The sequence below is a fragment of the Toxorhynchites rutilus genome, chromosome 2 (assembly GCF_029784135.1).
Source record: "Toxorhynchites rutilus septentrionalis strain SRP chromosome 2, ASM2978413v1, whole genome shotgun sequence".
Taxonomy (NCBI): Eukaryota; Metazoa; Arthropoda; class Insecta; order Diptera; family Culicidae; genus Toxorhynchites; species Toxorhynchites rutilus.
The window spans coordinates 210,906,318-210,931,308 of NC_073745.1; the positions used below are offsets into that span (position 1 = coordinate 210,906,318).

General features: G+C 38.5%; 3 protein-coding genes across 3 annotated transcripts; 1 reads left to right on the forward strand and 2 right to left on the reverse strand.

The window, feature by feature from the left end:
• Nucleotides 1-1,180: 1,180 nt before the first annotated feature.
• LOC129768375 (prostasin-like) lies at nucleotides 1,181-10,638 on the reverse strand. The gene is made up of 3 exons (XM_055769984.1): nucleotides 9,926-10,638; nucleotides 1,517-1,957; nucleotides 1,181-1,461 (listed from the first exon to the last, which is right to left on the reverse strand). The coding sequence occupies exons 1-3, from the start codon at nucleotides 10,599-10,601 to the stop codon at nucleotides 1,208-1,210; spliced, it is 1,371 nt and encodes a 456-aa protein (XP_055625959.1). The 5' UTR covers nucleotides 10,602-10,638; the 3' UTR covers nucleotides 1,181-1,207.
• Nucleotides 10,639-18,737: 8,099 nt separating this feature from the next.
• On the forward strand, nucleotides 18,738-19,592 carry LOC129764675 (perlucin-like). Its single transcript, XM_055763998.1, has 3 exons — nucleotides 18,738-18,991; nucleotides 19,051-19,130; nucleotides 19,198-19,592. The coding sequence occupies exons 1-3, from the start codon at nucleotides 18,904-18,906 to the stop codon at nucleotides 19,549-19,551; spliced, it is 522 nt and encodes a 173-aa protein (XP_055619973.1). The 5' UTR covers nucleotides 18,738-18,903; the 3' UTR covers nucleotides 19,552-19,592.
• LOC129764674 (galactose-specific lectin nattectin-like) lies at nucleotides 19,486-20,528 on the reverse strand. The gene is made up of 5 exons (XM_055763997.1): nucleotides 20,369-20,528; nucleotides 20,268-20,309; nucleotides 20,167-20,205; nucleotides 20,026-20,108; nucleotides 19,486-19,962 (listed from the first exon to the last, which is right to left on the reverse strand). The coding sequence occupies exons 1-5, from the start codon at nucleotides 20,469-20,471 to the stop codon at nucleotides 19,624-19,626; spliced, it is 606 nt and encodes a 201-aa protein (XP_055619972.1). The 5' UTR covers nucleotides 20,472-20,528; the 3' UTR covers nucleotides 19,486-19,623.
• Between the last annotated feature and the right edge of the window lie 4,463 nt (nucleotides 20,529-24,991).

The following is a 24,991-nucleotide window of genomic DNA, read 5'->3' on the forward strand; positions in this document are numbered from 1 at the left end:
CGTCAGGACACACTCGTTAGTTGGCAGCGCATGTGGAGTGAAGATGAGTTCGGTCGTTGGTTACACACGATTATCCCTAAGGTTTCGACGAAAGCTTGGTTTAAGGGATTGAATGTCGGTCGTGATTTCATTCGCGTGATATCTCGGCTTATGTCCAATCACTACAACCTAAACGCGCATCTCTATCGCATTGGGCTCGCAGCAAACAATCTTTGTGATTGTGGCGATGGCTACCACGACATCGAGCATGTTGTCTGGTCGTGTATCCGGTTCCATGCTGCTCGCTCTCAGCTCTCTAGAGCACTGAGAGCACAAGGCAGACAATCGGATATCCCCGTCCGGGATATCTTAGGTAGCCGGGATCCTGATCTTCTGCTTCATCTATACCTGTTCCTCAGAAACGCCGATGTCAACGTTTAATGATGTTTCCTTCGTTGTGTCCCTGTTTCGCATCCCTCCTATCCGATCTATAAACTTTTACTTAGTCGCGGCAATACATACACACACTCTTTACAGATACACGGGCCAAAGGTTGTGCAGTCCACTGATGATTCAACAAAAGCCAAAGGTTGTACCGCTCATGACAACTCTACACGAGCTGATGATTGCGCCGGCTAGTGACCATTCTATCCTGGATTCCTCGAGAAGACGCACCACGCTAGATATGGGGTACAGACTAAGGGGGCGTTGCTGATTAATGGTCAGCTGCATCCCAATAGGAAGTATCCCGTGTCGGGCACAGGTACAGATCATTGAAGACAGCAACATCACAATTACGTTCACGTTTCTTTGTTTTTAAGAGGCTTTAAACTTTGCAGTTCATTCGCCTCCATATCACAATTACGAAAACACTTGTAATACTAACCTCGAGCCAACCGCGAGTAATCGGTTACATATTACTAACATAGTTATAAGGCAAACATTGTCGAAATATTGAACTCCCGGCCCCGTCAGGTTGACGCCATATGAGCCTTAATAAAAATATATATTTTGGATAAAAAAAAAAAAATTACCAATTCTCTCTTGTAGTATGTATAAAAATACAGCCAGGATTAATGACAAGAGAAATCAGAACGTGTTGCAGGAGCGACACGATTTTTCAATATTTAGTGAATTGTAAATATTCTTAAATCTCTCACGTGTTACCGGCCACAGTGTTATGAAAAAAATAAAGTCAGCGTTAAACAATTGTACAAACATTTTTCATTTATTTGTGAGTCTCACATACAACCTGCTTCTTAGCTTTACAATTGGCGACTATCCAGGAGGCGTGTTTGTTTCCCAACACCGCTACGCAGTTCTCACGGGGGTTCGAGTTCTGTAGCTCGTTGTGACGCCAGTTTTCATATTGGATAGTTTTTCCACTGAACTGCCATCTGAAGACACGGCGAACGCCTAAATCATTGGCACCAATCCAATACTGCTTCAACCGGGGTTCTCCTCTGATATCGATCTCCACTCCTTAAAATACACTCAGTATCAGCCCTTGAAAATTAAGACCAATCCGAAATATTACCTCCTTTCGAAATCATATCTTTCACTTTTGTATTCTCCTGATCCGTGTTGATCTCTCCCAGATGCTGCCCAACGGAACGACAAAAGTCAGCAGCTTGGAACCAGTTTAGCTTCTGTTCCGAAGCGAAATCCGTCACCAGGAAATGTTTACGTCTACCACCACCGCCACCGCCTCCTCCTCCACCGCTATTCGGCCGCTTGTTACCTTTGGCAGGAGCAACTCCAGAAGCGACGGCAACAGGCGCAACTACAAGGCCACAGTGTTTCACAATGAACTCTTCGAACGCTGCGATCTTTGTGAATCCGGTATAATCCTGCGTGCTGCAGAGATTGTTGTCCGACTGTCGCGCAGCGGTGAACGATACGATACCAACCAGATACCACACGTTATTGTGGTTGTAGAACAATCCTCCACCGCTGTCGCCATTGCAGACGTTTGTTCCTAATGGGGAATAAACAAAAATATTATTGAAATCGTTTTTCTCGTCATCAATGACTCTCCACTAGGATTGGGCGATCTTGGATTGATATTTAGAGGATCGATCTTTTCTTCTCCGATTTTCAAATGTTTTGGATCGATTCTTCTGTACTCCTCAAAAATTACGAAAATCGATCTTTTCGTTCTTTCCGATCTTTTTGATGTCAGAAAAAAGTTTTTTTTTATTTTCATCTCACCAAAAACAACCTGACAATTTTCATGAACATTGGACCCCTTTCAAGGTTGTCAAATTAGTTGTTGTGAATTAAGGAGAAACATTTTTGTATGTTTGGTCATTACAAAAAAAGTGGTCACCAGTTTTATTTACACCATCACATTCACTAGGGTAACAGAGAAAATTGTGACGAAATGGGATGATGACATCAGGTCCAACTGAAATGTTCTTTTCTAGAAATTGGACTACTACCAAGATCTCGTGTAGATCTGTGCCAGATGTATGGCACAGTAAGATTTTATGGGATTGTGATCAGCGAAGTTCTGGATGAACATCAGTCGTAGCATTCCTAATAATGTTTTTAATTAACTCATTTAACACTCCTATACTCGCGCATTGGTCTGTCAGACCGAGAAATCAATAATTCGTTCATTTCTCAGAAAATATCAACACTACGACTTTGCGATTCTCTCTAGCTTCGTTATTCGTCGTTCGTCATCGTTTAGGCTAGGCGCAAATTGAGAAGCGTATAGCGCTCGTAAGCGAACACGAGACTATCAACACGACTTATACGTGCCACAAACGTAGCGTGGTGGAGCGCATATTGAGTCGCAGTTTGGTATAAATGTCGTGCCACTCGCATACAATGTCTGATTCACACAGAGTTGTGCGATATATTTATTTACTAACACAACCTTCCGACCGGTACAACCATACAGTGTCAGACTCACGGCGCTATATGATTGTTCACCAACACAACCAACACAACCAGCATGAGCAGCACGAGAAACTGTGGCTCAGCCACAGCGTCGAGCGAGTCGTGTCTCACGAGCGCTCCTCCATCTCGCGTCATCTGACCAATTTGCGCCGTTCCATCTGTTTTCATTAGCCACAAAGACAGGCGCTATATCGCGCCAAGTTAGTCGCGCCATACGCGTCTCAATTTGCGCCTAGCCTTAGTGTATCGCATGTGTTGGTGCAAAGGGGACGTGTGACACTTTTTTAACACTTTCGGTCTGACACACCGACGCGAGTATAGGAGTAACTTTTTTGGACAAGTGCCTTTTTCAGATTCTAGAATATTGTTGAATGAAATGTATAAATTAATATTAGTGGTGTGGAATATTTATTGAATATAATGCATAAGATCATTACCGGACTATTCTTATTTAATTTCAGTCCCTTTTGTAACTGGATTGAAGGCACCCATATATTAACTATTCGTCGTTAGATTCAAACGTTTAAAAGCAAAATATAAATGTTTGACTTTCGTATAGTTATTCGCTAAATATAATGGTCATACATATACACACTTGTGAAAAAAATTCACTTGTGGAAGAATTGTAAACAGTAAACTATAAACTGATCGGTAGCTTATGGTAATTTTTAACAGTTACAGTTTCGAGGATATTTTTTTTATAATGGACAATATCGACAAGAAAACAAGAAAAAGAAAATCAAGTTCCTAGAAATCCTTTTATATCATCTTTTTATGCCCCATATAAAAAGACATTAATTCTTAATTTACCAAGAAAACAGAGACAAAGAATATTAGAAATATACAAACTTTATAATCTAGAACCTTTATCATCTGGTAATTATTTAGAAGGTCGTTATACATTCTTCTCTTCCATAAAAGACCCGAAAAACACGCAACAACTGCATGAAATGTAAAACATATGTATGTTTCGAACATGCAGTTATGCTATATATTCTTACTCCAATGAAACCACAATCGATTAATACGTTTTTATGTTATTTTATAACTCTTTATACTTCCATGAATTGTATTCAGTTGCTTACTTTTAATTAATAACAGTGAAAAATTCAAATTTCGTTATTTGTGTTGGAGTATCAAAAATTACTCTATTTTGAGGAGGCTGAATTAGATGACTATTAAAACATAATAAAGCCGAAGAAAACATATTTTTTGGAGTTGTTTCATTCAATCATACCCTCTTCTTCAAATAAACGCCAATAAAGCCTGAAAAATACACAATGGCAACATCACAGAGCAGTTCAATTTTCGGTCTGTGACACCATGCGCGAGTATACGTGTTATGATTTTGCACGCGAGTACAGGAGGGTTAATTAAATGATTCAATGCCGGCACAAGATGTCTGCCCTGGGAAACACAATTTTTCTGGGCTTTTTTATGCTGAGAACCAAAATGAAATGCATTTGATGTTCGAATAGAAATATTAAATGTTCATCCCATGTTTAAATAAAGGACTACACTTATATAGTATAAGTAAATAAATCGGCAAAATGCATTTGATTTTCCAAAGATCGATTCTCTGGTACCGATTTTATTAGTGAATCTATCCCTACGTCGTTTAGAAAATCGATCCGTAAGGATCGATCTTTTTCTAAAGATCACCCAATCCTACTCTTCACTCCTTTGGGTGGTGTTTTCATTTGAGCATAGTCGAGATTCCAATAAAAGTGTTTGATAAAAGTGTTTGGAAAACGTTGGTTGACAGCCAAGAACGTCGTCTAGAACCATACATCGAACCCAAACCCGAGCCGGGCGGTGGACCTTTAAGAAGGTAGAGACTCCAAACGGCAAAGATGAACAGAACTAGACAGCCAAAACACGACTGTTTCATGCTGTTTTGGTCGGGCTTTGAATCATCAATCAATCAATCAATCAATCAATTTTATGTGGATGAATTTGACATTTTCTTTTGGTAAATGAAAACTTGAAGCATTTAAAGGTTAATCAGTCTCTTGAAGCGAACAATTGAGATGAATTGTCATCAACTGTTGATACTGTTGATAAAGATGATTGCTCTTTGAAAAGTGTCCTTGAAAACCGCTCACATGTACAATTGAACAGAAAATAATGACAGTTTAGAATTTGATATTAGGCTAGCGATTTGCAGTGTATCGCGTTCAAAATTTGCGTTTCATATACTTAATTTTTGACATTCCCATTCTTATAATGTCTTCTAATTAGATGTAGTATGAGTAGTGGGGGCAAAGTGGTCGGATGCTGTATTTATAGTCACCTTATGTTTGAAGAATTTAATGACTTTTGAACCACCCTGTACTTCAGTAGAGCTGAAGTAGAGCATGTTAAAATATAAATGAAAACAGAAATTGCTCTTCCGATAGCCATTAGCCCGTAATTCTGTGCGCATGGTATCTAAGGAATTTCTCGTGAAATTCAGTTTATTCAATCGGATATATTGAACAAATCATTAGTTTGGACGACTGTTCACATATCCCAGGAGAGGTGAACAGATATTTTGTTTAATCTCAGAGATTAGTTAGCAGAGAAATTAATTTGATGTTTAGGGACAAAGTGGTCATAAGTGAATAACAACATACAATGTTCTGTTTGCTAAAGCTAATATACCACATCACATTCTGCTCTTGGAGAGGATCCTTTTATGCCTTTGACCCTGGATAAATATGCCACTTCAACAAAACTAAGCCTCATTATGCGGAACGTTATGTGTTTCTTACTTGAATTGAGACTATAGGCCAAGCTTACATGTTACATGTTACATACATGTACCTACTATATCAAATATGATTTGAACAAATTTGGACAAAAAAACGTATAAATCTATCCCATTAAGCTTGATATGTGCGAGTAACCACTTTGCCCCCACTTGGTGACCACTTTATTTTTTATCCAAGCAAAAAAAAGGTCGATTTTTCAGCTTTTTTTCTAATGAGGAAAAGTGTACTATAAAAATTCATTATAGTAAAAGCCGTTCGCTATCTGGAATAACAATGAGTTGAACTATAATATTCTTCGAGAAACGGGAATTGAAGCGGTATGTGGACGCCTGAAATAGGCATATTCCTTAGGGTGACAACTATGCCCCCACTTCCCCGACCTGAATTAAATGTGCAATCAATAATCTATTCGGACTCAATGATCTCGCGACGAGTAGCGAAAAGGTTTGGGCATGAGTTGTTTTGAATCGACATTATCAAGCTATAAAAAGTGCACGTGGGCAAGATCACTTTTTGTAGATGCTCTACGGAACTGCAATGTTTCGAATATAACTGCTTATCAGAACTTAATTGTACCATAAGGATAACTTTCAATATCAATGTTCTGAGCTCAAGCTTTTATTGGTCTTTTATTGGTTTATTGGTCTACATTTAATGTAAAGAAAAAAAACTATTCTGCTGATTTTTTATATGTTTATTAGCTGACCCGGAAAACTTCGTCCCGCCCAAAATTTGTTTTTTTTTATCAATACAGGTCGGACTCGATTATCCGGAGTATTAAATTTTTTTTTTCACTCCGGATAACCGAATCCTCCGGATAATCGAGTCAAAACACTTTTTTTTCTTTATTTGTTTTTTTTGTATGTATTTTTCGTTATTTGAAAAAAAGAGGAATTTGATTTTTGATTCATTCTCTTAATGTCTGAAAACACCTTTCTCAAATGAAAAAAAATAATTTATCCAGATTCTCTCAGGAGGTGATAGACGATCATATTTGATGAAAAAAATCCTCCTACACATATGTTCGAATTTCAACAATGACAGAGTTACAGAACTTTTTTTTTTGTTTCGGACTCTGCTGCTTCAAATTGGCTCTACATTTAAAAGAACGCTACGGAAGACAATTGTGATGCTTTCATTTGAAAGATGAGAAAATTTCGTACAGAATATAGTAGTGAAACAACCAAATTAGTGAATTTTAATAACATTTTGGAAGTGAAACACGTAAAAGTTAATAATTGTTAATGTGTTATTATTAATTTTATCCTTAAAAATTATATTAAACTAGATTGTTTCTATCAATTAAAATGAAGTTTATTAACCGCTCCACAATTTGTTCTTTGACGCACAAATTCTATCTTTTTTAATTTGGCTGCAATATGGCGATATAAACAATTCATGGTGAAAATTCAAGCTATTCTTCAAAAATCACGATGTTTACCCCGACTGTACATGTAATAGCCACTTAAACTTCACCTTAACGTTGAAAGGTTACATTTCTTCATGAAATAAGCCATATTTGGAATATATATAAAAAAAAATTCAAAATTTAATATAATTGAATCCAAAATTGTATATAATCGAATCTGTATATAATCGAATCCGATCTATACTGTATTCTATTAGTCAAATCATTTCATTTGATACCAATATTGAGGGGATTGCAAAAAATACATAGCCGGCCATTTTGTGGCGGCGACCTTTTCGAATTTATGTTGTTCATAGTGTAGTGTATTCTCCAAATCAAGCCATTCAGCCATTTTTTTTTGACGGTGGCCAAATTGAATTTTTCAAGATCATGGAATGTGCTCCCTTGGCCGAGTGGTTAACGTCACAACTAACATGCCGGGTGTTCGGGTTCGATTCCCGTTCTGGTCGGGGGAATTTTTCGTCAAAGAAATTTCCTCCGACTTGCACTGTGATCACGCGTATTCTAGAGCTTGCCACTCAGAATGCATTCAAGGCGTGTTACTTGGCATAGAAATCTCAACTAAGTACTAATAAAAATGACGCAAGTAATACTACGTTGAGACGGCGAAGTTCCTCTAGGAACGTTAGTGCCATTGAAGAAGAAGAAGAAAAGATCATGGAATACGCAGTTTTATAATGACAGTAGAATTAAATGTATGTTCCGAATTTCAGATCAATCATTTAACAGGAACGGGGTCAATTTTCTATTATTGTGGGACAACCCAACAAACATTTAAACATACATAGAAACAGGTCAAGCTGAATGAAACCATTCAAAAAGTAATTAGTTGTTTGGGGACTGCGGCCATCTTGAAGTAGGATTTTTCATTACCTGCTATGTTCCACTAGTCGAGAACTTTCTTTTGATACATTTTTGGGCATTTTTCATGAATAACTGTGTTCTACTAGTCAAGCCTTTCCATTTGATACCCATATTGATGAGGTTGTGAAAAAAGTATATATGGCGCCATCTTGCGGTGGCGGTCATTTTGGATTTTCATTTTTCATAAATAACTGTGTTCTACTAGTCAAGCCCTTTCATTTGATACCCATATTGATGGAGTTCTGAGAAAATATGAAATCCGCCATTTTGTAGTGGCCGCCATCTTGGATTTGCATTTTTCATAAATAACTGCATTCTACTAGTAAAGCCCTTTCTTTTGATACCCATATTAGCTATTCAATATGGAATTATTATACAAATTATTCAAAATTTCCGAAAATCAAAAATAAAATACTCCGGATAATCGAGTCCGACCTGTACCTTCAAACATTCACGTTTTCTTACTATGAGCAAGTTCATGGGCCCAATCGCAGAGCTGTTCCTTGATTGATCTTCTATTCGACCCCGTTGAATTTACATTTAACTATAAAATTCCTAGTATTTTTAACAAAACTCATCACTATAATATCAGATTATTTTCAGACACAATTCTAGTTCAAGATTTTTCAACCACTTGCAAATAACATGTTTCTCCATTACATGGAATAAATGTTTTATACAGAAAACATGAATAAAGACAGCCCTAAATCGGACAATTCCTTCCTCGAGTTCTGCTCTTATCAACACATCCGTCGTTCCTTTTTTTTAGTATAGATAGAAGAAGATATAGGAGTGTGTTCCATCACATTAAAAGCCATTTCCAATTTCGAACAAAGATCAATTTCGCTAGCGCAAACATCAAATGGACTGACAGCACTTATCACTATGTAATTGTAGAACATATGGGAACTTAATTTTCCGAATTTTCCTTTTTTCTTTCAGAGTTTTCCGAAAATTTTCAATTGTCATGTTTGGTTGGATCAGTTTTGGTTGAAATATGTGTAATATTTTTATGGGACCCCCTCTCCATTCCAGAGGAGGGATGGGTGTCAGACCATTACAGAGACATTTTTCATACCCAAGAACCCTCACATCCCAAATTGTGCATGATTAGTTCTCGAGTTATACAAAAGTTTGTGTTTCGTTTGTATGGCAGCCTCCCTTAAAGAGGGGGGAGGGAGTGTATTCACCATTGAAACGTTTCGTGCTACGTAAAACCTTCACATGCCAAATTTGTTTTCATTTGCTGGATTAATTCTCGAGTAATGCAGAAATTTGTGTTTCATTTGTAAGACAGCACCACGACAACACCCCCCCCCTCAGAAAGGGGGTGGAGAGTCTAACCACCATAGAAACATTTATTGTACCCAAAAACTTCAATATGTCTAATTTGGTTTCATTTGCTTGATTAATTCTCGAGTAATGTAGAAGTTTGTGTTTTATTTGTATGGGAGCTCTCCCTTAGAGAGGGGGGAGGGGTCTCAAACTATCACGAAAACCTTCGCCGGCCCCAAAAACCCCTACATACCAATTTTCATATTGATCGGTTCAGTAGTTTCCGAGTCCATAAGAATCAGACGGACAGTCAGACATAAATCCATTAATATATATATAGATCATTTGTTTCTTTTTTTCGATACGAATTGGGGTATAATATAACTTGACACTAAACGTAGCGTTCCGATCAGGTTAATGCGAACCAGCTAGATGTGAATCACAATGCTTAGATTGAAACATCAATGAATTGTTTTTTTTTGTTCATCTCTTACAAATATTCGCTGATAATGCTATGACACACAGAAGCACAGCAAAGAACTTCAAAGGAGTATTCTGGGAATCCCCAAGAGTTGTTTGCTTCACACTAGCATATTTGAGAAAACATGTTTTTTCTAGTTCAATAATTCCGTATCAAACTCACAGTCCAATAGAGATGGGAAAAGATGCATACAAAGGGTGAAGAGGAGAAATTCGCCGATGGAACGTTGTCACTCACCGTTCGTGTATCCTGCGCAAAACATGCCATCGTACAGCGTCCTATCGAACAGATCCGGATTACTCTCCAAACACTTGGTGTGACTTATCAGGGGAATTGTTGTCCCCCGTAAGGCATCCGATAATGTATCGAACTCTGTGTATCCCCATCCAACGACCACTCCTTTAACGGTGTTCTCGCTATAATGTATATTAGGCTGGGGAAACACACAAATTGGTTGCACGTAATCGGTGAACTTCACTTGGGTTGCCAATTTCAGCACGGCTATGTCGTATTTGCTCGTCTCTATCTGAAAATTTTGGTGCAAAATGATCTGCTGAACGGCGTGTTCCTGCACCGTATTGGAGTACAAATTCAGCTTAAACTTTCCCAACTGGACGTAAACAGTAGCGGGCGAAAGCACTGATCCTGTGGCGGAATCGATCACACAATGTCCCGCCGTTATAATGCTCAACTCATTAACCAACGTTCCGCCACAAATGTATGACTTTTTGAATCCGGTCGTCATGAAGAGTGCGGCGTGCCACGGGTACTCTCCTGGATTTGTTGTGTATCCATGGGTTACTAGCTGCTGTAGCTTCAACTTCCGGCGCCCACAATTGGCAGTTGCACTCTGAGATAAGGCTAGACATAGAACACAAATTACAAATAATCTCAACACCAGCACGACATCCATGTTTATTCTCAATGAAAATACGACTGCGGATCGCAGCTCGGTGAATACCCCAAAAATTTAGGCCGAGACGTTCGTCATTGATTCAGATGAACCAAAACCAGTTTCAATGTTAAAAGGTTTTGTTTTCCTGCTAGACGAACGTCACGTGTGACCGTAAAGCATGAATGAAAAAAACTTCCGCTAAGCCATGAATTGAAACGCTGAGAAAATCGCCTTTCGTTAGACTATCAGTGTTGATGCTGTCTGTAGAACAATCTGATCACTCTGAACAAGCTACATGAAAGTTCACACGCTAATGGGGGGAACATCATCCGATATTAACAAAATGATGCTTAGCTTCAGGATTGAGTGCGATACATACACATTTCCCTAATGATTTTATATCATTACTATCAACTGGTCCAACAATCACATCAAAATAAAGGAAAGTTTTAAAAAAATGAGAGGGTGGCGACCGAGACACGACCGCATTGTTAACGTTGGACTACAAACTTATTGCATTCTATTCGACTTCGATTATCACTTGGAATTATAACTCACACAATTATCAATCGATATTAACTTAGGAAGGAACGAAATTCCATAATTAATTCTTTAGTAGAATTTTTTGGTAGCTCTGATGCGTGATTTTGTTGTAACTTTAAAAAAAAAGTCACAAGAGGGTTATGTCCGAGACACGACCGCATAGTTGACGTAGGATTCCGTTAGACTGTCTGTTTATTTTGGATATGTTTGAAGAATTACATCGTCAAACTCTTTGAAAATGATTTGGTGCCTCTGAAAAGGGCCGTTTTGTTTAGTTGTTGGGTATTGTTTGTTCACTCCACCAGTGTTTACCGAGTGATGATGATAGAAGGATGGTAAACAGTCGTTGGATGGTGCGTATCAGATAAAAGATACCGAAGTGGAACGAGATATGATGAAAACCGCCCTCTGCGATCCTAGACGAGATGCCTTCTGTGTTATATATGAATGAAATAAAGAAAAAAAAAACAACTCACCAATGATAATTACCAATACCGAACACAATTATCAATTTTTCTCATCTTTTACTGATGGTACTTTAATATAGAGAAAACATATTTGAAATGGAAATGTAATTTTCTTTTATAATATTTTTTTATAAAAATATTTATTGGACTAACAACAACTAATAATATATGTAGAGAGTAGAGGGAAATCACTTTTTCTAATATTTCTTCACTTTTCCAATTTTTCTCGCCATGTAAAATTTCCTTGGGTGAAAATGAACACAACAAAACAGACAGCTTAAACCAAATGACACGTTCTCGAGCGGGAACACACCTTGGTTTTAATTTATGAAAATTGAAATAAATCGTTTCAAATATCAAGTCATTCATAACACAACTGCTATCATATACAATTTTACACTTACACTTGTGCTAAAATTTTTTACAATACATGATCGGTCATTGATATTAAATTTCACGAAGCAACCAACATTAAAGTTCCAAATTGAAATTTTATTTGCTAGAATTAATCGCACCACTCACCTTACTTGCAACATCAAAATGCCCCCGACTTACATATATTTTCAATGTCGATTTCCCCCGGGCCATGCCGCATGTGTCGTCAATTTCGACAAATCAGAAGTGGGTATTTCCATTAGGATAGGGATAGGGGATAACATAGAGATTTTTCAATTGTTCGATAGTTAGTTTCATGACATATATTATTTTCTTCAATATGTAAAATTGTTATGGAGTACCGAAATCGATTGACGCAAAAATTTCATCAATCCATCCTGAAATTACTGAACAATAAGCGTTTGAAATCGGGCAATTCTCACGATGTGCTCGATTTTAGATTTTCAATTTGTACCCCAATATGTTCCCGAAAGACGTAATCCTACGTCAAAAATTATAGGAGGTTGCGTCCAAGACATGACCACATCATTCACGTAGAACTACGCTGTTATTTTGTTCAAGTCCTCCGCTTCTCAATAGAAGCCCTTTCTATTAATATTTCCGGTCTAGATTAGCTTAGCTGTCATCCTCGGTGGAGTTTTTTTTTACTGTCATGCGAAACCAAATCAGACAATAAATTCCTGAACAATTATTTTCTTGGTGAGCCGATGATAGCCTAGTTTAATGATTCTTCACACAATTGTGTAGTTCAGAACCTTAATGGAATGGCGTCAGTTTGATGTAATGATTGCAATACCAGAGACATCAGCGAAAAAGTAACTTGGTCGCGCCCACAGCTCAACCCGAAACGAAGACATGTGATGACGCAAAACAAGGAAGAACAAGCGATGTTCATTGCTTTGTATCTAGAACGATACTAATATCGATAGGCAAATATTCCCCTTCGTTCTTCTTCTCCTTCTCTTCTTTGTTCACGGAGACTTTAAATCATTCCTCTTCGTTGGTCGACGGTAAGTTACTCGTAAATGACGGCATGGGTAGGGAGGCTCACAAATGACAAATGTATGGGAAAATGAAAATGCTTCTAGTTTTCATCAATATAAACCGTTTACACATCCCCTGGTTGTAACATATAGCATAAAAACAAATCTTAGGGAGTTCCGATTCGTTTGGTATGTAAACCGTTAAATTACGTTCGCGGCAAAAATAGCTATTAGCGTTAACTTTATTTCATAAAAACGTGACCTGTAGTGCCAACCCTTAATGAAAGACGTAGTTCTACGTCGAAACAGATTTCAATTTTATATTAAGTCGCAGCCTCATTATATAGCGTGGGCTGATCGCTGTCTGGAGAGAAACTAATAAAACAGAAAGTAACTGAGTCAAATAATTAATACCACTCTCCTGATGTTACATGTTTTTCGCTTTTTTTTATTCTACAGTCTTTAAACTTAAAAGCTCACAACGTGACTTGTGCGGAACCGACTCCATATAAGCTGAACCAACCATACTTGTAAGAGAAAATCAAATATCTTTTATTGAGTTCCTGGTTGTTCCATAATTTTCAGAAACACAGCCACCGACGAGCCGATTGGAAAGAGGAGAATCCACCTGATATTATCCGTCGGGTGTAGGGGGTCTTCGAAGCCTATTTGGTTGCGTGTCCGCTACTAAGAGAACGATCATGAACTCATAACTCAGGGCTCTCAACTGACCATCTATCTAGCTACTACGTACACGCAACAATCATCATGTGGTGATGATCTCAGCCTGTCACTTCACATACGGTCTGCTGCATCCTTAATTGGTACTAAAAATAACACCTCATATCAACAAATCTCGCTGTGAACAGTCCAACTGTGAACATTCGAACAATAGGAATATTCTTACGCCGCAAAAGGCGACATGTATATCGATAGCATAGGAATACTCTTACGCCTCAATGGCTACTGCGTAATAGATAAAACAAATGTTTATCGATAGATAGGAATACTGAGTCTAATAAAATAAACAGATGGGTTAAAAAACCCGTCGGATGAAACATCAGGTCCGCCTAAGCTGGGATATAACCTGGAGGAACGTTCATTCCACCCATCTTCACAATGTTTAAAACATCACACCTCCTTGGTTCGACAGAAACAACAGTCGATACTTGGTCACATTTTCATTACTCACTCCTACTTAATTGACAAAACAAAACAACCCTCCTGTTCCTGCAACGCGGCCTTCGTAACCGTAGGTAATTTTTGCTGAGCTGCCAGCATACCAAAGATGCTCGAACCCGACACAATACAGGTCAAAGCCTAAGAGACATTCTTAGCCTGGACGAATCCGAAGAATTAAATTTGTTTGCGTTTCTGAAAAAAAAAATGGCTTCTTGGAAAAAAATCAACTTAAATATCGAAGACGAATGAATCGAAAGATTTAAAGTCTCTATAATCAAACGAAGAAGAATATGAAGCACATATTTAAGACACGACTCACCATGCAGCGACCAGGCGGCAGTGTCAGTGGCAGTGAGACTCAAGAATGACTTCTCTCAAGGCCAAAAGTTAAGATCTTAGTTTTAGAAAACCAACCAAACGCACACTTCATAGCAAACCCTTATTCTATTCAACAAACACATAATTCATTGCACAGAATGGTAGCGCTGAGCTTTGCGTGCGATCGGGAAAGCAGCAGCATTTTTAAATTAACTCTTAGTTGTAGCATATGATGTTGGCTGATCGCTGTCTAGAGTGTCACTAGCAGAAAATGTCGCAATCACGTAATTTATATGTCCGTTCGATGCAACGTGACATGTTGCATCATGGTCGTTACGTTATTTGCTCTTTCTACAGCACAACCAAGTGAGCACTGATTGTTTATTTCGTTGTTTTCAATTAAATGATGCTTGACATTTTCCATGTGTTCAATAGTTAGTCAGGCGCGTAACGTAGAGGCGAATGAACTGCAAATTTTAAAGCCTCTCTAATACAAACAAGGAAGGAAGGAAGCAAATTTTGAAGCCTCTCTAATACAAACAAGGAAGGAAGGAAGGTCCGAAGGAAGTAGAAGTATTTCCCATCGATTGATGCACATATCTCTGCGATCTATCGTGAAATGGTGGTGCTTAAATTGCAATATTTCCTCTCTCCTTTTTCATTGTCCCTAGAATAAACGCTACATTTGATTCGGGTATCACGTGTAGGTTCTGTCAAATATTTACCGAGAATTGGTGTTTTTAATGAAAATGATTTAAAATTAAAATAGGCCCCTTCCGAAGCAATACACTTTTTCCAACGAACAATCCAGTCATCGAAACACTTTGTATAGTTTTATTTTTAGGAATTGGATTCAGTTCACGCAATGAATTCGTTTTTATGTCTTCAATGCCGTCAAAATGGCACACGGGGCAATATCAGGAGAGTACGGTGCTTGGTCAATTTCTGGTCGCTAATTCGCTCACAATGATCGATCGATGAGTTGATGCATTATCGTGGCGCAAGATCCATGTCGGGCCGTTTGAGTCACCAAATGTATTCTGTAACACTTTCAACGTTTCGGCACAAGAAATTTTGTTTGCAATACAAAATTTCACACATTATCTTTGACCGAACAAAAAAATAGCTTATTCTTGATGACGTTTTAAGTGAACTAAATGACATATTGCGCTCAAAATTGACATTAAAACCACTGACAGTAGTATCAACTTAAAAAATAAAATGAAAAATGTTCAGCGGTAAGATTTAATATTGCAAATTTCCGTCATATATTTGACAGAATGTATCATTGTTTTGAAGGTTCTGTTTTCGAGGAAACTTTTATTATAAAAGCGAACCCCCCAGTTAAAAAGACTCTTCAGTACCGGGTGCATCCATGCTGAATCAAAATCCTTGGTAAGATCGAGCGATATTACAGCTACGTGGTGTTCTCTTTCAATAACATCATCTAGAATATTTTGCAATTCTATAAGATGATCTTCGATGCATTTTCCCGCTTGAAAAGCATATTGTCTGGGGCCAAGCAACTATTTGGATTCCAAAAACGGTAATCAACAATTTGTTGGTTCTTGTTTGGTTTCGGAAGTGAAACAACCAAACCTTTCCTCCAGCAGTTGTTTCCACATGTCCACACCTCGGTATAAAGTTTCAATAAAACTATTTTTCCGAGGTAGGTAAGTTTTTTTCCGCATAACATAGATGATATCATCTGGTCCGGTGGAACCTTTATTTGTTCTGTAGAGCACCCAGTCTATTCTTTCGGGGAGATGTCCCTGTTGAAGTCATATTCCGAGTTAGATCTGAAGTCGATGGGGTAGCATTCTGATTAGCGGATTTGAAAACTATGGCTATAATTGTGGTTAGACGAGGCGGAAGCGAAGTGCTCTCCAAGAACCTCAGATACCATTTTGGGATCATTATAATGATCTCCAATTTAGAGACTATATTCGTTCTTCCCATCCCATCTTATGAATTTAGTATTAATTTTAATCCACAAACTTGATCCAGTTGTTTTTTTAGCTACAACATGTAAGATGTTAAGTTTTTTTTTTTTTTGAATACACAATCAAAAACAATGCGGCAAGTTTAAATCAAACTAATTTTTATCATAACATCCTTCACAGCAAGGTTCTAACAAAATACGAAAGTGAACGATAAAACGTATGTAAAGATGGATTTGTTGTAGTTTCAAGGACAAATGTTTTATATCACCAAGGCTTGAGGAGACGTCCCCAAGAATTTTATGTACGGTTTTGGTGATAAATTTCCTTCAAAAATCCTGATTTGAAAAGTGATTTACAATAAAAAGTGATATAAATAAAATATCGAAGTTTGTTTACATATACCACCTTGATTGTATTTCGTTTGCAACACAAACAGTTAGAATTTCAACAAGATACATTCATACATTGTTAAATGCTTAGAATAAAGTATATTTATCGTCAATTTCGTTCAAAAGAGTTGTTTGTTTATTTATTGTGCTTAAATATAAGAATTTCAGCTGTCCAGTTTCTATAAGACCATTTCGAAAATCCGTTTTGTGACGATATACACGCAAAAACGGTAGGAGAGAGGATTCCAGAACATGTATGTAATCCTTGAATGATATGAAAGCTATCTTGAGCTTTCCGGTTGCACAGAATACCGTCCAAACCATGCACGATCCTCCACCAAAATTCATGGTTGAAAAATACTGTTCCTTCTTCCGTAAATCATCCCAGTACCCGTTGAAACCATCTGGACCATCCAAATTGAACTTTTTTTCGTCAGTGAAGTTAACCTATACATTGAAAAACTTTTCGTTATGGTATATTGCAAAATGTATTTTTTGGAAACATTCTTTGTCAAAACATACCATGTTCCATTGTCGGTTCATGTGAGATTTGGCAAAATTCAGACGACTTCTGATGTGAGATGGTGTAAGATAAGGAGCATCAACCTTTTAAGTCCTCTTTATGTGAGGATTTTTTATCAAAATTTGACGAATTGTCACCCAATAACATTTAAATTCAAATATTGCTTTATTTGCATAGGTATTCGAAGCTGTTCTAGCTATCTCTTGCTTTTTCCGGTCAGAGAGCTTCGATTTACGTGTTATTTTCATCTTACAGTATCCCTGAGGATTCGTCAAATAATTGAGCACTACTTGATGGGATCGTCCAATCCGACGAACAATATCTCTGATACTAACATTTTCTTGGTGAAATGCGTCGATTTGTCTTTCTTCTCTCTCCGTGAGCATTTTTCCCTTCGGAATTTTCCATATTTATTGATCAAAACAACTGAAACAACGGAAAATGTAACTGGTCTTATAGAAACTTGACACTTGAAAAATACAAAAACATTCGTTTACGCTCAGTGCTTGCACACACACATATCATGCAGTAAATGGTAGTCACCAATACCTACACACTACAATATAAATTGAAGCATTGTTTGTTTACAATGACACAAAGCAGCAGGATAATCACCTGGTCTCACAGAAGTTGGACAGAGTGTAATACTATGGACTTCAAGTTTACAAGAAAATTTCCTGGGTAAAAACGCATACTATATTTGAAAGCACGCTACATCCCAGAGACATTCCAGTGGTATTGAGACATCCGTCACAACGGAACCTCAACCCAACCAATCGCTACTAATTGCACCCACTCGAAGAATATTGGACAATAATTAAGCAGAAACTTCAAAAAATGACGAGTGACTAATGGATGCTGCAGAGACAAATAGATGGTGAAATAAAACAAACTATTTCAATACAAGTTCGTATTTTCATCATTTTTTATAGATTCTAGTAGAAAGTGTAATTTAAAACCCCAACATTCTCATTTCATTGAAACCATCCCAATATGGGGCTGATCTCATGTGTCCTGGATGACTCAACTGAAATTTAGAATGCAAAATATCTATATTATGTAATGTATACCGCTTTATAGTGGCGTCGACAGGGGGTGCGGGAGCTGGGGACAGCCCCCGGTTACACAATTTTAGGGGTGCAGGAACGCCCCTACCATTCACCATTCAACATACACCACACACAGATATCGAAGAGGGAGTAGATATACTTCTACGCGCCTTGGGTGCAACCAGACACTTCCGCCCCGAGTGCGAAAGCTCCACTCACCGCCACTGTCGCTTTGATATGGATTCTTATGTCGATTCAGAAGTAAAATAGAACGAAATACCTCTCCTTACTTTTTATGTAAAATTAAACAACAATATTGTTAAGAACTACGAAAATACACAGAAAAAAGTTTGTTTGTGTTGGTGGCTGCACAGTTTTTGCCAACACTCGTTTCATTCCATCTTCTCGACATCAACACAAATTACAAACGGGAAATCCCAGCAGCTCTGTTAGGCTTAAAACACTGATAGCGGGCCGCATTCATCTTGTATTCATGCTGTAGTTGAGAGCAAACAAAAATCGAAGCAATGTTTCTATTAACGATCGCAGTTTTGGCTCTATTTGGCGTACTGAAAAACTCAAATGCAGAAATTCTTGGCAATCAAACAGTGAGAGGTAATGTTTTGATATGATATATTATCCAACTTTTAATTATGGACATCATTCCGTTTCAGATATTCTCCTCAAGAACAAATGCTTATGTCCCTGTGGCGCGTCATCTGGTCTTTGGAAGAATTTCCTGATTCCTTACAGTGTGAGTTGGAACAATTTGATTTTAGTGGATATATTGTAAAATCTGTATAACCTTTGTTACACTAAAGGAGGCCAACTGGTTCGAGGCAGTTTCCTACTGCAGTGAGATCGGTATGTCGATACTTCAGATCAGTAGCAAATACGATAACAAGGATCTGCAGGATTGGCTGAACGAGAACGGTGAAGAGTCAGCGGCTAGCTATTGGATAGGTGCAAACGATTTGGCAACCAGTGGCGTTTATAGGTGGGGATTGACCAACAAACGGGCCTCTCTCACCCAATGGGCCTCTGGTGAACCGAATTCTGCGACAATTCGGGGTGAAATTGAACACTGTGTGGAAATACGCGCGGACACGTTGGAGTGGAACGATTCTTTGTGTTCCAAACAGCTAAAATTTATTTGTGAAAAGTTCGTTGAATAGACTACATTTACAGAAACATAGATAATGCTTGGCACATAAGATTCACAAACATTTAATATTACCTACAACCTCCTACGTCAGATATTTCTGACAAACATAACAAAGTTTCTTATCACATTTACTGGCAGACCACTTCGATTTTTCACCTTGCAAGGAGGCGCTCATGCAGTGGTTCCTCCCATCAGGTTCACCATGTTTCCAATTAGCATAGTTGTTCCAACGTCCCACTTTGTGATTATTAGCTAACCATATCCAAGAACCTGGCTTTCCCAAGTCGGAGCCACTCAGCCAAACATCATCACCATACCCGGCAAGTGCTATATCGAGCGCAGCGCTGTCACTTCTGGATTCAACCGATGCAAACTCTAAACCCAAATCGAGACACATTCGGAAGGCTGAGAAGAATTCCACCTACGGAACGAAATATTGGTTAGGAATAAAAAGCCAAATTCCCAAAAGTAAGCACACATGTACCTTATCTGCAGCACTGGCGCATTGCAAACTGTAATCCTTGCCTCTGTTTAGGAACTCTTCCGGGACTAGATGTATTTTAGCCGCTGTGAAAACTCTTGATAAATCATCCATTTTTAAATATAAATCTCTAGTTATACTTACGACTACTTTGTTGTTCCGGAACTACCGCTGAAGGGCTCTCTATTGAAAAAAATTATTGATAAACTACAAGTTATAAATTATTATTTTTTAGCTTAACTCACGCTCGACTGGCTCTTCGGGACCCGCCGCTGGGGCGCTCTCGGCTATAAAAAAAATGTTGGTGAGCCTTCAATTCTAAATATCATGCTCCAGTAATACTTACCCTCAGTTTGTTCCTCGGGAACGGTCGCCGGAGCGCTCTCTTCGGCCAGAATAACTGCTCCAAGCAGCGTTAGAATGCCAACAATCTCAAACATGCGCCGCATGGTGCTTTCGATGAGATACCTCCGAATAAGAATAATTGTTCTTGGGGTGTATTCCTTTTTATATCTTTTTGCCAAAAATGGTCCCAGAATGCTGTTCGCTTAGTTTTGTTCCTGCTGCAGAACCGGTTATAAGTTTTAACTCTTTTTTTTTTTGCATTAGTGCAAATGATCTGCTGCAATATATTTTTGGTAGTTCATTGACTCTGTGACTTCTGACATGTAAGCAAAGGATGATACCGGGTGCATTTTTGCTCTCTTCTTTCTTTGTTGGTTAGAATCTTTTTTTTTCAAATTCTCAACGATTCATTAACAGAACACAAACCAAGCGTAACCGGTTGTTTGCGAATCAAAGGCAAACTCATCAATTTTCGAAGCTTTTTGACTTCATACAAAATCTTCTTTTGCAATGACTCGTTAGATTGAACCAAATTTGTAACACGTTCAACTAATTGCGATAATTACAACCCCTAACAAATTCGAGCCTTTTCACAGTAACAGTTTTTCATAATTATACAACTGAATACAGCTGTTACAATTGAGCTCAGTTTTCTTTAAATTTAATGGTTTTTGTTTTCAAATGTTGGTATTTATTCAATTATGTCGCAAAAGAGAGAGTAAAAGTGTATGCCAATCCCCACACAAAAAAAAATGAACGATTCAATGACCGTTTTACTATCGGTGTTAATACAGAGCTTGGCAGATTTGATAAATGTTTAGAAAGCATAAATAAATGTATGCAGTCAAAGCGGACTACATGTTTGACCAGTGCGGCTGATAAAAAATCAGAGTTCTGTACTTTTGAGAAAATGGAAAAATTGGACCGAGAATCTTCTGATTTTGGAAACTGTACTTCCATTGAATTACAACAACTGCAAAACTCATAAAAATACTGACATCTCTCTTGCAGACAGCGTAAAGCAAACAATGGAGATCGAAAGTTTGAATTATTTGGTATTCCAGAAACGATCTGAAATTAAAATATTTCTTTTTGAAAGCAGCAAGGTATTTTACCAGAATGTATACTAGCACGCTTGTCTCAGATATAGATTTCACATAGCCCCACAAGAATAGGTGTGTCAAATCGCATGATTTTGGAGGCCAATCCACGAATCCATTCGGCAAAACTATCAATTTAACAAAACATTCTCGCGTGGTGTCGTGTGTTACAACATAATGTTTGAACCAAGGAAAGTAGAGTGGAAGGTAAAACGTAATGTCAGAATTGCCGTTCGGACGTATCCCGTAAGTTTGAACTTATTTACATAGATGGTATCCAAACAACACTAAACATTGACTACAGTTTCGCCGGCACGGTTGATTACAAAATAACGCCAATTGAACATGAATTACGATAAGTTTCTAATTCGTAGATCATCTTTAGTTCTTAATCAGTTCAAATAACCCATTCGGGGTGGTTACGACCAAGCTGCGCCATATTGTAGTGGATATCTCGTTCTACGCAGAGAATATTGCTCGTTAAAGCTCTTCAAATCACTCATACTGCTGTTAAGCTGCAGTTACTATTCGTCCGACCACTCCTCATCAGTTCCTGACAGGATTTTGATTTGGTAAACAAGCTGACCAGTCCAGAATCTGAAGCCCCTATTCATTAAACCATACCATGACCTGGTGGACAACATTTTAAATGCTTTAAATATAAACGACCCTCTTAAAAGCATAGTATTATGTTTGCTTCCGATTGTGAGAACATTTTTGAAAGAAAAATGTGGTTTTTTGGCAGCGTTCATTTCCCTCGATGCCTGATTCAGTGCAAGAGGTCAAGGATTTGACCGCTGTAATACAGTGGAATTGCAGAAGCATTATTCCTAAACTAGATCAGTTTAAATTTTTAGTTCACAGCTCTAACTGTGATGTATTTTCTCTCTGTGAAACATGGCTTTCTTCAGCCGATGAGCTGAATTTCCACGATTTCAACATTATTCGCCTCGATCGAAATGACTCGTTTGGTGGCGTACTAATGGGGATTAAAAAATGTCACTCCTTCTATAGAGTCACTCTCCCATCGATGATAGGCATTGAAGTCGTTGCTTGCCAGACACAAATCAATGGCCAAGACCTCTGCATTGCTTCGATATATATCCCTCCCAGAACTACGGTAGGCCGCCATCAGTTCTTTGATATTATCGAGGCAATGCCGGAGCCGCGGGTAATCTTAGGTGATTTTAACTCCCATGGAACAGCATGGGGATCACTCTACGATGACAACCGTGCCACTTTGATTTATGATCTGTGTGACAACTTCAAATTGACAGTTTTGAATACTGGGGAAGCAACCAGAATAGCCAACCCTTCTGCACGGGCAACCATGCTAGACATATCTCTATGCTCTTCTTCGTTATCCCTGGATTGCATGCGGAAGGTAATCCAAGATCCCCACGGTAGTGATCACCTACCAATAATTTTATCGATCGCTAATGAATCAAGCTCTCGTGAGTCAGTCAATATTTCGTATGACCTCACGAAGAATATTGACTGGAGAACATTTGCGGAAATAATATCTGAAGCAATTGTTTCAATGCATGAACTTCCTCCACTCGAAGAGTATAACTTTATATCGAGTTTGATTTACGAAAGCGCACTTCAAGCTCAAAAGAAACGTGTACCGGCTACCACTTTCCGACGTCGTCCTCCATCACTTTGGTGGGACAAGGAGTGTTCAAAGGTCTACCTTGAAAAATCATCCGCTTTCAAAAAATTCAGGAAAACTGGATTAGTGGAATGGTTTCTAAAGTACCAAGCTCTAGAAGCCAAACTAAAAGGTTTGATTAAAGCAAAAAAGCGTGGATATTGGGGGAAGTTCGTCAATGGTTTGTCAAGGGAGACCGCTATGAGCACTCTTTGGAATACGGCTAGGAAAATGCGTGGCTGGAACCATACAAACGAAAGTGAGGAATACTCTGACCGTTGGATTTTTAACTTTGCAAGGAAGGTTTGCCCCTACACCGTTCCTGCACAAAACGTCGTACGCGACATTCCACTTCAAAGCGATTATGAGAATTTTTCGATGGTGGAATTCTCAATTGCCCTTCTCTCATGTAACAATTCAGCTCCGGGGTCGGACAAGATTAAATTCAACTTGTTGAAGAATCTTCCCGACTTGGCAAAACAGCGTTTGCTGAACTTGTTCAACAAGTTTCTGGAGCTGAATATTGTCCCGCATGACTGGAGACAAGTTAGAGTGATAGCCATACGGAAACCCAACAAGCCGGCTTGCGATCACAACTCGTATAGGCCGATTGCAATGTTATCCTGTATTCGTAAATTGTTAGAGAAAATTATTCTACTTCGTTTGGACAAGTGGGTCGAAACGAACAATTTGCTGTCAAATACGCAGTTTGGCTTCCGCCGAGGTAAAGGGACAAATGATTGTCTCGCGCTGCTATCTTCTGAAATCCTAATCGCATTTACTCGCAAAGAACAAATGGCTTCCGTTTTTCTCGATATCAAAGGGGCATTTGATTCAGTTTCCATGGAAATTCTCTCAGAGAAACTTCATAATCGTGGACTTTCACCAATTCTTAACAATTTCCTGTACAATTTACTGTCAGAAAAGCACATGATTTTCTCTCATGGCAGCTCTAAATCTTCTCGTTACAGTTTTATGGGCCTACCACAAGGCTCCTGCCTAAGCCCCCTCTTGTACAGTTTTTACGTCAATGATATGGATGATTGTCTAACTAGAGACTGCACGCTGAGACAACTTGCAGACGATGGAGTTATTTCCATCACGGGTACTAATCCCGTCGCTCTGCAAAAGTCGTTGCAAGAAACCATGAACAATCTGTTCACGTGGGCCCTCAAGCTGGGTATCGAATTCTCTACGGAGAAAACTGAAATGGTCGTTTTTTCTAGGAAGCACGAACCCGCCCAATTCCAGCTTCACCTATCCGGCAAAACGATCCAACACTCTATGTTTTTCAAATACTTGGGTGTATATTTTGATTCTAAGTGTACCTGGGGGAGACACATTGCGTATTTGAAACAGTAATGCCAGCAAAGAATCAATTTTCTCCAAACAATTACCGGAACATGGTGGGGTGCCCATCCAGGAGACCTCATTCAGTTGTACAAAACAACGATATTATCAGTGTTAGAATATGGCAGTTTTTGCTTCCGATCAGCTGCCAGGATTCATATTCTCAAGCTGGAGAGAATACAATATCGTTGCTTGCGTATAGCCATGGGGTGTTTGCATTCGACACATACGATGAGTCTCGAAGTTTTGGCAGGAGTACCCCCGCTTACTCTTCGGTTCACAGAATTATCCTACAGATTTCTCATCCGTTGCAAGATCATGAATCCATTGGTGATTGATAACTTCGAAAATCTACTCCAACTGACTCCTCAGTCAAGTTTTATGTCTTTATACCATGAGTACCTTACACACGACGTGCACCCTTCACCAGGCATCTCCAACCAAGTTTGCTTCCCATACTTTTGCAATTCCTCTGTCAATTTTTATCTGTCCATGCGACAAAAAATCCATGGAATCCCAGATC

What these genes read in the sequence shown, in the direction of transcription:
- LOC129768375 (XM_055769984.1), bottom strand. Translation starts at nt 10,601, where the DNA reads ATGGATGTCGTGCTGGTGTTGAGATTATTTGTAATTTGTGTTCTATGT. An exon ending in TTGCGCAGGATACACGAACG is followed by an intron (nt 1,958 to 9,925) that starts GTGAGTGACAAC and finishes ATTCCCCATTAG; the next exon opens with GAACAAACGTCTGCAATGGC. An exon ending in AGATATGATTTCGAAAGGAG is followed by an intron (nt 1,462 to 1,516) that starts GTAATATTTCGG and finishes GTGTATTTTAAG; the next exon opens with GAGTGGAGATCGATATCAGA.
- LOC129764675 (XM_055763998.1), top strand. Translation starts at nt 18,904, where the DNA reads ATGTTTCTATTAACGATCGCAGTTTTGGCTCTATTTGGCGTACTGAAA. An exon ending in TGGCAATCAAACAGTGAGAG is followed by an intron (nt 18,992 to 19,050) that starts GTAATGTTTTGA and finishes ATTCCGTTTCAG; the next exon opens with ATATTCTCCTCAAGAACAAA. An exon ending in ATTTCCTGATTCCTTACAGT is followed by an intron (nt 19,131 to 19,197) that starts GTGAGTTGGAAC and finishes GTTACACTAAAG; the next exon opens with GAGGCCAACTGGTTCGAGGC.
- LOC129764674 (XM_055763997.1), bottom strand. Translation starts at nt 20,471, where the DNA reads ATGCGGCGCATGTTTGAGATTGTTGGCATTCTAACGCTGCTTGGAGCA. An exon ending in TCCCGAGGAACAAACTGAGG is followed by an intron (nt 20,310 to 20,368) that starts GTAAGTATTACT and finishes TTTTTTTTATAG; the next exon opens with CCGAGAGCGCCCCAGCGGCG. An exon ending in TCCCGAAGAGCCAGTCGAGC is followed by an intron (nt 20,206 to 20,267) that starts GTGAGTTAAGCT and finishes TTTTTTCAATAG; the next exon opens with AGAGCCCTTCAGCGGTAGTT.